Consider the following 13,246-nt stretch of genomic DNA (forward strand, 5'->3'; position numbering starts at 1 on the left):
TTTTTTTAAAGAAACTAATTCAATTATCTGCAGTCCATGGGAATAATAGAATTTTTACCAGGGGTTTGATGTTCTTTGCCTGAGTTCCTCAGTTGCATAAATCCTTGTGGGCCACATGCCACTTTCCTTCCTCTCTAGCAGCAGAAGCTGCAGGTGGATGAAAGAGAAAAATAAAGGACATAGCTTCCAGAGCCTCCCTGTGTTCATAGCTGCACACAAAAGCGACTTGGGACACATGTTTTCTCTCCCTGGTACCTAGATTATCCTGATAAGCAGCCTTTCCCAATTTGAAAAAGAAAATCTAGTATCTCTGAGAAGATATTAACAGAGATGTCCAAAAGCACTGTGAGGGAATCTTTTTTTTTTTTTTTTTTTTTTGTGGTATGTGGGCCTCACTGTTGTGGCCTCTCCCGTTGTGGAGCACAGGCTCCGGACGCTCAGGCTCAGCGGCCATGGCTCATGGGCCCAGCCGCTCCGCGGCATGTGGGATCTTCCCAGACCGGGGCACGAACCCGTGTCCCCTGCATCGGCAGGCGGATTCTCAACCACTGCGCCACCAGGGAAGCCCTGTGAGGGAATCTTAAACCTGGCACTTTCAGTAAATTTGGGTGTTCCCTGAAGATGGAGTTATATCCCCAGAGGATGATAAATACTGTTATCTTTGCCTCCCGTTATACACAGGAGTATTGTTGTAAGCCGTGGTGCATTTGGTGCATTAGGTGCAGAATGCGGCCAGCAACTGCTACTCAGAGGAACCCAGTGTTTCATTGGGTTATGGGGTGAGGGTTAGCAGGGATCTTCAGGTACCACAGGCAGGGGCACCCTGCACACGCTTCCACATAAGATCACGCTTTTGGAAATTGGGGGTGAATCCCCGTTCTACCACCTGCTAATAGCTGTGCCGTCTGGGGAAGTTACTTAACCTCACTAAGCTTCCGTGTTTTCATCTAAGAAAATGGAGGCTGTTTTTAATGTTAAGTGAAATAAGGTTTTTTCAGTGCCTAGCAAGTACCTGGCATAGAGTAAGTACTTGATAAATAATAACAAGTATGTCTTCAGTACACAACACTTAAGTCCATGCCCAAATTCAAACGGAGAATTTGTTGACAACCCATAGCCAGGAGTGAAGCCAGCCTACTGGCAACACCATTGACAGTTTCTCTTTCCCTCCCTTCCTTCTTTCCTTCCTTCCTTCCTTCCTTCCTCCCTCCCTCCCTCCCTTTCTTCTTTCCTTCCTTCTTTCTCTTTCCCCACCCCCACCTCACCCCCTCTCTTTCTCTCTCAATTTTAGAAGCCAGAACCTTCTAAGGGAATCTATTACATTCTCTTAGGGAGTGGTTTAGGCTAGAAAATCTTAATCTTGAATTCTTATCTCTTTGCCACTTCCCACCCCCCAAATCCTCCCACTGGATATTTAGAACTCCTTGTAAACTTCACAGGATCAAGATGCATTGAGATCTGTAGGAGGTGTTGGAGGAAAAGGGGGACTGGGGATGTTAAAAATTAGGGCAACAAAAATACCTATGATGTCATTTACCCTGACTTCTGAACCACTAGCAGCAGCCTTTTAACTTGGCTGGTGTGAAACCTCACCTCTCCCAGCCTGCGTTATCACTTAACCCCAAATGTAGGCCTCAGAGCGCCTTCCATCAGAGCGATCCCCACTCCTTCCCCACCTCCCTACAGCCCCATCTCTCCCTCTTTCTCTGACTTTTAGCATAGCCAATTAAACCTGAACAACGGGTGGATGGAGGAAATATGATGCATCTATGGAATGGTACAGCAGGGACCAGTTTCACTGTTAATTTAAAATGCTAGAATTAATTAGGTAGTGTAAATGAAGAATTTAATAAGCACTCTTTACAACCACAAGTTCTACTTTTATTAAACACCGCTACCAAATGAGGGCAAATATCTCTGGTCTCTCTATATTTCCCTGCCTCATTCCCATAAGTTCTCTGCAAATAAAATTTTTTTTCTCCTGTGAATTTAAAAAAATGCATAATTACAAATTTATGCCTGCATTGTATTTCTGCTTTCAACCCGTAAGCTTCTTCTTTAAGCTCAGATGCTACTGTATGTCTCTGCTTGTGCTGGAGAGGGTGCTAAACAAACCAAAGTTGACAATTTTGGTTTTGTATACCAAATTAAAGGCTGTCTTCGAAGCTGTCACTCTTATTCAAATACACTCAGTGAACTACCAAATTAGCATTCTTTCAGTAAAGGAATCTGCTTGTTTAAACATGTGTCTTTAGAAAACAAGGAACAACACCACGAATCAGTACTTCTCAAAAATCTTACTATAGTTCTAAAGGAACTCTTTTGAAAAGGTGATTAATAATATTCACTAATATAGCTGGCAGAGTCCCTATTTAGAAGGTAAGGCTACACCAAAAATATATTTTCTATACAGGAGTGGGAGGAAGAATCATATGGTTAACTGGTTTTAATTTGGTTTGAATTATCATCCTATTATATAAAGATTCTTCAGGAATCTAAACATTGGCTTTCTGAAAGCATAGGCAGTTCTGTCAAAGGATGGATGATCCAGGGCTCTGGGATAAGAACACCAAAGCTCTGGCCCATTTGGAGACCTTGATAAAATTTCTCTGTTCTAGCCATTCTCCTTGAAACATACTAACTGTACCTGTAATAATAACACCCTCCCCCATTACTGAGAGACTGCTATGCAGTAGGTATTGTGCTAGGCAGTATATATCCAGTCTCTCATTTAATCCTCACAATAAGCCCTTTGAGATAAGTATTCTTTTCCAATTTTACAGAAGAGGAAATTATGTTTAGAGGGTTATGTGACTTACATTTTTGACAGTTATTTTACTTTTATGATTTTTGCAAAATACTTAATATAAATGGGGGACAAATTAACAAGTGAATTAGAAGAATTGGAGAATATATATAGCTACATGCACATAAACACACTGGATTCTCTGATTTAAAAATCAAGATAATGTATCTCTATATTTTAGAGTTTCCTTTTTCTTATATAGGCCAGCTGCTCTTCAATTAAACTGTCCAGAGAGAGGGAAACAAAAGTCAACACCCAAAAATGACAAATACTCAAAGCTGAGTGTGAATGATTTTAGGACGGGCGCATCAGAGAGCAGTAGCTTCACTGCGGTCACTATGTAGTCCAGCACTTTTCTAAGAAAACATTCCCACTTCCAGAAGGATTACAAGAAAACGACCCTCATCCCCATCCCCAAAGGCTAATAGCGTCAGTATCTGGCAAACATTAAGTCCTCAATAAATGGCTGTCAGTTAGAAAAAAATCAGAACCTAAAACCTTCAAGGATTGAAGTATAGGGTACTGTTTCACTTTCAAGTAAAAAGTCTCTGACTTCTCAGAGAGTATCTTCACAACAAACAAATAAATAAGATAAAATACCTTCATCAAGCATCCCCCTCCTACTACAGGGTAGTTTTATTCCAGAATGATCTGCCATCCTTGGGGCCTATTTCTCCCAGGGACAATGGGCAGTTGTGACCACAATGGCCCCCTTTAAAAGAGAGTCTCAGATACACGGAAGAACACTGGACACACGCAAACCGAATGTTTGAGAGGAAAGGGATAAATAGATAAAAACTAGTATAGGGAGGGCAGAGGGCAGAACTGAGAACTAAAGAACAAAGGGTAGGGGTGGCTGATTAAGAATAAAAGAGGACATAGCCAAAGGATTATTTCACATAAACTAAAGCTGAGGAAGCTCCAAAATGTTTATCTGCTTCCCAGTCCTACCAATTTGCAATATGGTTTCACGTAGTATACATACGCATATGAGTTTATGACTGTGTACCCACGCTGACCTTGAAAGCAGGATACACGCTGCAGACACTCAAAAGGCATCACCACACATATGCATTTCTGCTAAGATCTGCACATCTAATGGAACAACGCAGCTGTGAATCCCAAGCCTAGAATATCGAAGAAGAGCATACCTGTAATTTTGTCTCTCACGAGTTTGCAGGATTCTATTTCACCAATGCTCCCAAAGAGACTCCTGAATTCCTCTTGGGTCATATTCTGGGGTAAATAGTTGACTATGAGGTTGGTTTTGCTGTCATCTGTGGCTGCCCCTGTCTGCATGGGAGAAGGACAGTTTCTATTGTTGCTGGAGGGTCCATTGCTTGTATTGGATGTCGGGCCATTTGACACCTGAGGCTCCATGGTGCTAATTATCTAAATAAAAATAAAAATAGTAAGCCTTTTGATATCTCAAAGACACAAAGTCTCTTTCAAGATTTTATTTTATTTTGTGTAAAGAAAGAGAACAAGATAAAGCAGGATGGAGCAAAAGAGATGGGGTGGTGCACAAAGCCAATTTAGAAACATGTTTTTAACCAAAATGTTAAACTCCCCTTGCTATTTTTAGGCCAGCCTGTAGATTTTGAGCACAGACTAGAATGCAGTGGGAACTCTCCCATTATTTTGTTAATGAAAAGCTAATTCCTGTTTTCATTACACAATCACTCTCAGAAATGTATACTTAAGCCACACCAAATTATAATTAAAATGTAAAGTAATAATCATGATTAAAATTATAGTTCCATTAAAGCTGAACAAGCTAAATATAGAGGGGCTATGCTCACAAGTTCAAATACAGTACCTGTTTATTAACTGTCTCATAAAGTAAAATGACATCAAATTAAGTGGGGTTGTTCCATATGGGAAGGGTTTAGATTTTCACTGATACTTAATACTGATCAAACTTCACATTTCATAAAGGCATGCTGGGGAGCTACAAAGTTATCTAATAATTTTTCTCCCCAGTGCCTCTGTTACTATTTCTCCTGGACCTCAAATAAAATTAAAAACATGAAGGAAAAGTTCTCTCTACGTCTCCACTTTAAGTCTAGCACAGACCCAGGCTGTCCTCTCACACATTACTTAAAAAGGACTTTCACTGTATCTAAACAGTTAATAAGACAAATATTTCCACGAATATGTGAACTGTTTGAGGCAGCATGCACGGAAATAAAAGAGATAAGTCTCAGTCTCTACCCACAAGGGGCTTACAGTCCAGAGAGAACACAGAAGGCAAATGGCTACAGTAGGACAATGGGTCTGTAACAGAGGAGCAATGAAACCTGCTTAAAGGATAGGGACATTCAGGAAGGTCCCAAGAAGATATTGATAGAATAAGGTTTCACATGAAAAATGGGTTTAAGCTCACGGAGCCAGGTCCTAAAGATGCCTTGTATAGAATGACAAACATGGAGAATCACAAAACTACAGAGCCAGAAGGCACTTCAGGGAATAAAATTCAGTTCAAAACTCTCATGTTTGAGATGAACTCCAGAGACATCCAGCGACTTCTCTGTCATCACAGGAAAGTGGGGCAGAGTCTGGGCCTGCACCCAGTTTTCCTGGCCCCAAATGCAGCTCATCAGTCCCACTTTTCCATTCTATCCTAGCGCCATCCCTTATTCACCCTTCATGGTGTGGCTTCTGTCTTCCGTGAAATTGACCATCAACTCCTTGAAGATGGAATCATGCTCTGCCATTCCCTAGTTGTGTGACCTTGGGTAAGGGATTTAAATTCTGGGAGCCTTAGTTTTCCTCATTTGAAAGAGGAGAACAATGCCACCTGCCTTGCAAGATGGTAAGAAGGAACTGGTGACAGGATGTATGTAAAGTGCCTGAATAGTGGTGGGAACATAACCACAATCATTGATATTTATCGAAGTCATTCTGCCAATCACCTGATGTGACTTCTCTCACTGACTCCCCACAAGAAAGCAGTGAGCCATATTCTAATATCCTCTACATTCTATAGACAAGGAAACCAAAGCTTAGCAGATACCTGATTACTAGTAGCTTCCATTACTACCATTTGGCTGCTCAGAGAATTTGGGGGAGATAAGCATGTTTATATAATATACATGTAGCAAGATGTACAAATCTTAAGGGTACAACTCAAGGAATGTTTACAAAGTAAACACAACTCACACCTAAGTAACCACCTTTCAGATCATAATACAGAACATGACCAGCATTCCAGAAGCCTTTCTTGTGTCCCCACCCCTGTTACTCATACCACCCCCAAAGGTAACCACTATTCTTGACTTCTAATCCATAGATTTGTTTTATCTGTTTTTGAATTTTACATACATGGAATCACACCATACATACTCTTTTATGTCTTTTCACATATTATGTCTGGGTGTCATCCATGCTGTGAGATGTAGTGGTAGGCTGTTCTTCTCCACTTGCTGTAGAGAATTCCATTGTATGAAAATATCATGTTTTATTTATCTCTTCTACTTTGATGAACATTTGGGTGGTTTCTAGTTTTTAACTATTGTAGATAATGCTGCTATGAGCATTATATACATACATGTCTTTTGGTGTACACACACACACACACACATTTCTGTTGGGAGTATTCCTGGAAGTCTATTTTTTGGGTCATAGGGTATATTCTGCTTTAGTACATACTGTCAATAGTTTTTCCAAGTAGATGTACCAACTGACACTCCCACCAGCAGCGTATGAAAGTTCTAGTTGCTACTTATCCTCATCAACCTTCAGAGACCATTTTTTGCTTTTGTTTTGTTCTGTTTTTTGCTTATTTACTCATCTGAACCATAGTGGTAGTAAAAAGGGAATGAGTTTTTAGCCAAGGGAACAGCTGACTTAAAATTCTAGTTCTATTACTTATTAGCTCTGTGATCTCAGGCAGGTTACTTCAATACTCTTAAGCCTCAGTTTCCTCTTTGTAAACTGGAATAAAGCCTACTGTGCAAGGTTATTTATATATCTAAGTTGCCTAGAACATAAAGTGGCTAGAAGCATCATAAGTATTATTCCTCATCATGCCCTATATAGGTGAGTGTTACTGTAATCCTTCCTTCTTCTGATAATCACAAATGGGATATGAAACCAAAAGAAAAATAAATGAAGTCTCAAGAGGAGTCATGGAAATAAGGCAGATTGAGGAAGGTGGGAAGCTTCTAAGATTCTTTGCCATCCTGTAGGTAACATAAGGGGCTCCACTTAAATCATTACAACTTTCTTGGCTTCAGGTCAACTGTGGGATTGCGTTAGGCTGGTCCAAACAGCAAGGAGAAAGCAAAGGGTTCCTGAGAGGAATCCTAAATCAAGCTCTCCTCAGCACCGATAGAAAGTACACCCAGTAAATCCTATTCAGCTGCTCTGCCCTTGAGGCAAGGGCCCAGGAAAGAATGAGGGCGATGTGCCCAGGGGAGGGGTCATGCTAATGGAGATGTTGTTACGGAGCATCACTGAAATTCCTGGCTGTGAGGCAGGTTTCTGCTCTGCCAAGCCGTCGGCCTCCTGGGTCTGTGCAGTGCCTCCGTTTGCTGTGTCGTCTCACTGCTTCACTGAGTCAGGTGTCCAGGCAACAAACACAAGGAGCACTGCCAACTCAATAAGGAACTTAAAAAACAGAATTTATCCAATTCAGGAGGCTCGGGTGGCAGAACCACAGAGCTGCCCAACTACTACATTTTGATTTAGTGGCAAAAATCCAGTCCCACAATCTAAGGAACACCTTCGCTGCTCCACTTTCTTAGGTTACCCTTCTTATGGCTCGGCTCTTGCACAAACACCTAGAAAATATTCTGCAGCGAGGCAGCTTTGTGGGTGTTAATGATGGCGTAAGAAGAATGTAAGTCATACCTAAGCAGGCTGAGATTCTGTGGGACCGAGACTACTGAAGGTTACCTGACAGCCGTGTTTGGTGTTTGTTCACTGGATGCTCGACTCACAGACACACGTGGTGAAAGCCAGCATTTGTCCCTGTGAACATCTCATGGGTCTCCCTGCTCCAGAAAGGCCTAGGAAGTATCAAGTCTGCAGCAAAGAAATTTCAGTTCCCCAATCAGCTTTCTGGATCTCCTTACATCCTATGTGGATTTCCTAATTTATGTTGACTCCTGGAGCTGAGCCCCATCTGTACATCGGACAACCCAAACTGGGCCCAAACCCCTGAAAGGGAACCATGAGATACAATGTTCGGTACTGAGGTACTTTAAACAAACAAACCTATAAATTAGGTCAAGTCATTTCTCGTCTCATGGAGATGGAGCTCTCTTTGCTCTGCACACACACTACATAGTTATCCTTTTGTGGACTCAGAAGAAACTGAGGAAAATACAAATATGCACACACACAGAGTTTTCTCAATAAAAACGTACAGCTTCAAAGCTGAGAAACATTTGCAAATGTGTTAATATACATCATGTAATAAGACCCCTTGCTGGTCTTAATGATGCATCCCAGGATGAAAGACAGGCTTAAAAAAAGAATCAGAAATGTAAAATGTCAGAATCAAATCTGATACACAAGTGAACCAAGAGCATTTTAAAACATTACTTGGAAAATAAGAAAGTTACCAAGTGTAAATATACTGAATGCAAGAATATGAAACTGTGGCACTTTAAGTTTACATGATAGATCTTAAAGAGAGGACACTTATAATCTCTACTTGGGAAACAGACCAGAGGTAAACATGTGTATTAGTGGGAAGCATATCCTTCAATAAATTCAGAGGCTGGCTCAGCAAAATCAGAAAGCTTGCTTCCCTACTCTAAGGCCTTTGATATTCTAACAGCACAACTGTCATTGCAAATAAATATATCAGTTACTCAAGTGTGCATATGGACTTTAATGAAGGATTCTGTGTGGGTTTCACAGCCAACTTCGTAGCTGACCAGGTTCCAAACCCCTGACTTGCCTTCCTTCCCTCCTCTGAATGGCAATTAAGAACAGAATTACAGTCAGCATCCAGGATAGAGCATTGAGGAGGTTCAGTTGACTTCAGACTCTAATGGTTGTACAAAGCACTGCATTAAATCTTTTATGTTCCCGTGATATATTTTAAGAAACATTATACAGGCAGAAAATTTCAGGGGTAAACTATTAGAGCAGTGCACAATAATGTAGGCACTCAAATCCTGTCATTGTCAATGTTGATGGTTTGAATGACTAATTACTCACACTCAAGGCATTAACCTCACCCCTCCCACTCCCCCTCTTTTTTTTCCTCTGCAAAATATACAACAAAAGGGAGAGGGAAGGCCTCAGGCATGCAGCTGCTAGATCATCACTCAGGGTCGTTTATCTCTGCGGAGGCAGTGGGGGTAAGAAGCAGAGGCTGGGCCAGGCTTCTTTCTTTCTCAGGATACTCTTGAAAATAAGAGCCAACCCTCTCTGCCCTTCATGGCATCTCTGTCACCACAATTCTGGGTCCTTCCCAATGGTCTTAAATTAACTGTTCAGTCACATCTTTTGTTATTGTCCACCCAAGGTATCTGTTACACTACTTCCTGGACATGCCCGGTTATATGCATTAAAAAAGGGTTCATTTCCACAATGGCTAGATCTGGGAACGTTAGATGAACGGAGATGGAGCCCTGGAGTGCCAGGAACTGTGCTAGGTCCTGGGGATAAACAGACAACAAAGACAAGGAGCTGGCCCTCACTGAGTTCACAGTGTGGATGCATGACAGATATCAGAGAACATTAGGGACCACCAAACCCAACCCTGTAACTTTAATGAGGAAACTGAGGACCAGAAAGGGGAAGTGACTTGCACATGCAACAGTGCTAGTTAGAGACAGAGCTAGGACTTAAGCCTAGGCCTACAGGCTACTTCACTTGAGTATTCTTTTGACAATGCAGACATGGCCCCTTAGATGAGAGTTTACTTCTACTTTTTTTTCGGGGAGGGTGTGAAGGTGGCCATATCACAGAAATGCACTTGAATACAGGTGTGGAGACATGTCTACCTCCTTACTCTTCTGAGTACTTTAAACAGTTCACAAAGAATGGCGACCTGACCTCTGAGCTCCATGGTACAGAGACCACATCTGTTTTGTTTATAATAGTATCTCCTGCATGTAGGACAGAGCCCGAGAATTGGTAGGTTCTGCATAAAGAACTACTGAATGAATGAAATGCAGATTCTAAGAGGCATTCATTCAAGCAGGAGGGCTGAAGCTTTGGCTGACATGCACCCTGTAGAGAAGTTGGTGAATGCCTTTGCTCTTTCTCCTCAGCAAAATATATATGCACATAACAGTTTAGGTACACTAAAGCCAATCCTTTGTCTCAGACTGAAATCTCCCAATTGATTCTAAGAGTAGCAATATAATCAAAGGGCAAAAACTTGCCTTCCTTCCCCAATCACTGTTTTCACGTAATTTCTTGCCCTCAGAATTCATTCATTCATTAAAACAAATATTTATTGCTGAAGGGTCCACACGTCAGAGGAGAGAGCAAGCACATCCTGTGGCCAGAAAGTCCTTTAAGTACATTAGGCGAGACCCATTCTAAAATTCTAGAAAGTACTTAAGGCCTCCTTTAATATTTTTTCCATCGGCTCATGAATCTCTTACAGCTCCCTCCATCCCCCACTCTTCACAAGGCTTTCATGTGCTCAGACTTGGGGGGAGTCAGGTAAGAGTTATAGGGCTGGTCCTGATCCTTACAGCTGAGTAGATCACTACTCCAGACCCCAGGGAGGCACAGCAGGGGTCCTACCACAGCCCTCACACCAATCCTGTCAGCCACACCACCATGGCTTTGCTCCAGTATTTTCCACAGAAAGGGCACTCTGACAATACATTGTATGGTCTTGCATTTACGTACCTTAATCTAGTTTACACTTTCAGTATTTACTTCACGAGGCAAATAAAAGGTTACAACTTTAGGGCTTCCCTGGTGGCGTAGTGGTTGAGAGTCCGCCTGCCGATGCAAGGGACACGGGTTCGTGCCCCGGTCTGGGAGGATCCCGCGTGCCGCGGAGCGGCTGGGCCCGTGGGCCATGGCCGCTGAGCCTGCGCGTCCGGAGCCTGCGCGTCCGGAGCCTGTGCTCCGCAACGGGAGAGGCCGCGACGGTGAGAGGCCCGCGTATCACAAAAAAAAAAAAAAGGTTGCAACTTTATATTAGAGGAACCTGTGTCGATGTAGAACTCACTACTGACTTTCATCATCTGAGAGCCCAGTGCAGGGCCCCTGTACTCCCATCACACCACTCTCAGCTGTCCTCAACTTCTGATTTTCTTGGAGGGTGGGGCGGTGACCTCGATACCCCATCATCAGTCAAAAGGATCAAGAGAAAAGAACCTAAGAAGGTCACAGGAATATGATGTTTCTTTTTCAAATACTCTCCCTTCTACTTTCAGCACCCTCTAAATGTCAGCATTCCCAGAAACTAGAAAGATGCTAAAGGAATGTACTAATTGCAAACTTGCTTCAGGTGTGTACATCTGCGATCCACATATGTATTTTATTAAATATTTTAATGAGTATTTAAAGGTGTTTCCTTTTACCATGCTGGAAAGACTTTTGAAAATTTATGTATAAAGGCTAAGCCTTATGTAATAGAACAAGTGCTCCCAAGAGCATGAAAAATAATGTTTACCAAGGGCAGTCACTGAATCGAACCATTAAAGAAATAGACTTAAATTATTCATGAGAACAAAAATAAAAGTCCTAATTCTCTTTGTAGGCATTTCCCACTTGACCCTTATAAAACTCTGACATGCACTATGTTAGACTCTGGTAGAGCAGCCCAGACTACTGCATCTCACCCACTTTTCAAAAGCCTGAAAAACAAATCCCCAAAGTTAGAAAATTACACAGCAGGCTCTGTGTTCCTGAAGACAGATATTATTTTTAGGAATAATTCCTCACTTCTCTTCTTGCTCCTTGAAAGATACTAAAAATGTCCTTACACGCCCCCCCCCATTTGATATTTCTTCAAAGTTTTGTCCATCAGCTCATAAACTCCATGCTGTCGCCTCCTTTCAAGAGGTTTTAATTTGCTCAAGTCCCTTCAGATTTTTTTTTTTAACGTAACATTTTCCTGGTTATGATTCAACTGGGAAGGAGATAGTTATTAATGGGGCCCACGAGGAGGGGCTGAGATCTATGATCTGATCACTCTAGGAAAAGGGAACTTGGGAATATACACCCACCCCCAACCAAATTATAGGTGATGACTCACAAAGACCCCTGGACCAGGGGAATCTGGCTGAACACTGCACTCAAGTCCCCCAAAACCATTTGTACCAAGTTTCTATAGATTCAGCTAGACGGGAACTAGAAAACTCTGGAAAAAAAATTTAATTCCAACTGAGGAAAACATGCTGACAGTTTAATAATGCCTTTGGGCAGATGCACAAATAACCTGAAAGACCTATTTACTCTAGGAAGTTATGTGGTAATAAATTCTCAGCATATCTTTAAAACAAGTGTTTTCAATTCAAGACAAGTTTATTGAATGCTATTATAGACCAAGGCATTGTTTGAGGAATTGGGGAAACAAAAATAATTTGATCCCTGCCCTTAGAGGGTTCAAGATGAGAGGATAGGAAAGGAGGGGAGGTAAAGAAATAATTAAAATCAATCATATACACCCCTTTCTTTTTTTTTCCGGTTTTTTTGCGGTATGCGGGCCTCTCACTGTTGTGGCCTCTCCCGTTGCGGAGCACAGGCTCCGGACGCGCAGGTTCAGCGGCCATGGCTCACGGGCCCAGCCGCTCCGCGGCATGTGGGATCCTCCCGGGCCGGGGCACGAACCTGTGTCCCCTGCATCGGCAGGAGGACTCTCAACCACTGCGCCACCAGGGAAGTCCTACACCCTTTTCTTTTAAGAAATTCCCTTCAGATTTTGTCTAACAATGCCCCACCCCCTCACCAAAAGCACGTAAATGAAATTACACATAGACTAGTCATACGCCATTCTGATACTGAACTGACAATCCTGCTTCTGGTCTAAATGCTTATGTCCTAAACAAGTGACTATCTGTAACAATGAGGTAAGCTTGAGGCATTACTCCTTTGAAACAGCATCTTCTTCAATGGAGATGAACACCAGGCATGGCAAAAGTATTCTCAGTGCTGACAGTCAGGGCTTTTTTAAAAAAAATCATCCGCCGCTGGAGAGAATAAGAGGCATTAATACTTAAAATAGCAGGGCCAGCATTTAAATGAAAAGCATAATCAAAATTTAATGTCTTTTAGGCATTATTCTCAAATTCACAGAAATCCAAGTTTTTAATCTTCTTCCCCAGACACATCACATACATTTCTTCTCCTAAATAAATACTGGCCTCCTTTATATCTTACAGTGTTTCTTTAGGGCTTCAGTTTGGGCCTAAAATGATTTCCTGGTGTGCCCATCTGGGGCAGTCCTGGTACAACCCCTGAGTATTTGGTTTTTAACAGACTTTTACAGAAAACTCTCCAGAGCTGAGG

At 42.0% G+C, this 13,246-nt stretch overlaps 1 protein-coding gene across 4 annotated transcripts in view; it reads right to left on the reverse strand.

The window, feature by feature from the left end:
* ELAVL4 (ELAV like RNA binding protein 4) overlaps window positions 1-13,246 on the reverse strand; it is an 84,645-nt gene that overhangs the window by 45,586 nt on the left and 25,813 nt on the right. For all 4 annotated transcript variants that reach the window (XM_067008107.1, XM_059064253.2, XM_059064245.2 and 1 more), the window contains exon 2: window positions 3,958-4,198. In XM_067008107.1, the coding sequence (XP_066864208.1) occupies window positions 3,958-4,198 (241 nt within the window). The remainder of the gene's footprint in view (window positions 1-3,957; window positions 4,199-13,246) is intronic.

Source organism: Kogia breviceps, chromosome 1 (genome assembly GCF_026419965.1).
Source record: "Kogia breviceps isolate mKogBre1 chromosome 1, mKogBre1 haplotype 1, whole genome shotgun sequence".
Lineage (NCBI taxonomy): Eukaryota > Metazoa > Chordata > Mammalia > Artiodactyla > Physeteridae > Kogia > Kogia breviceps.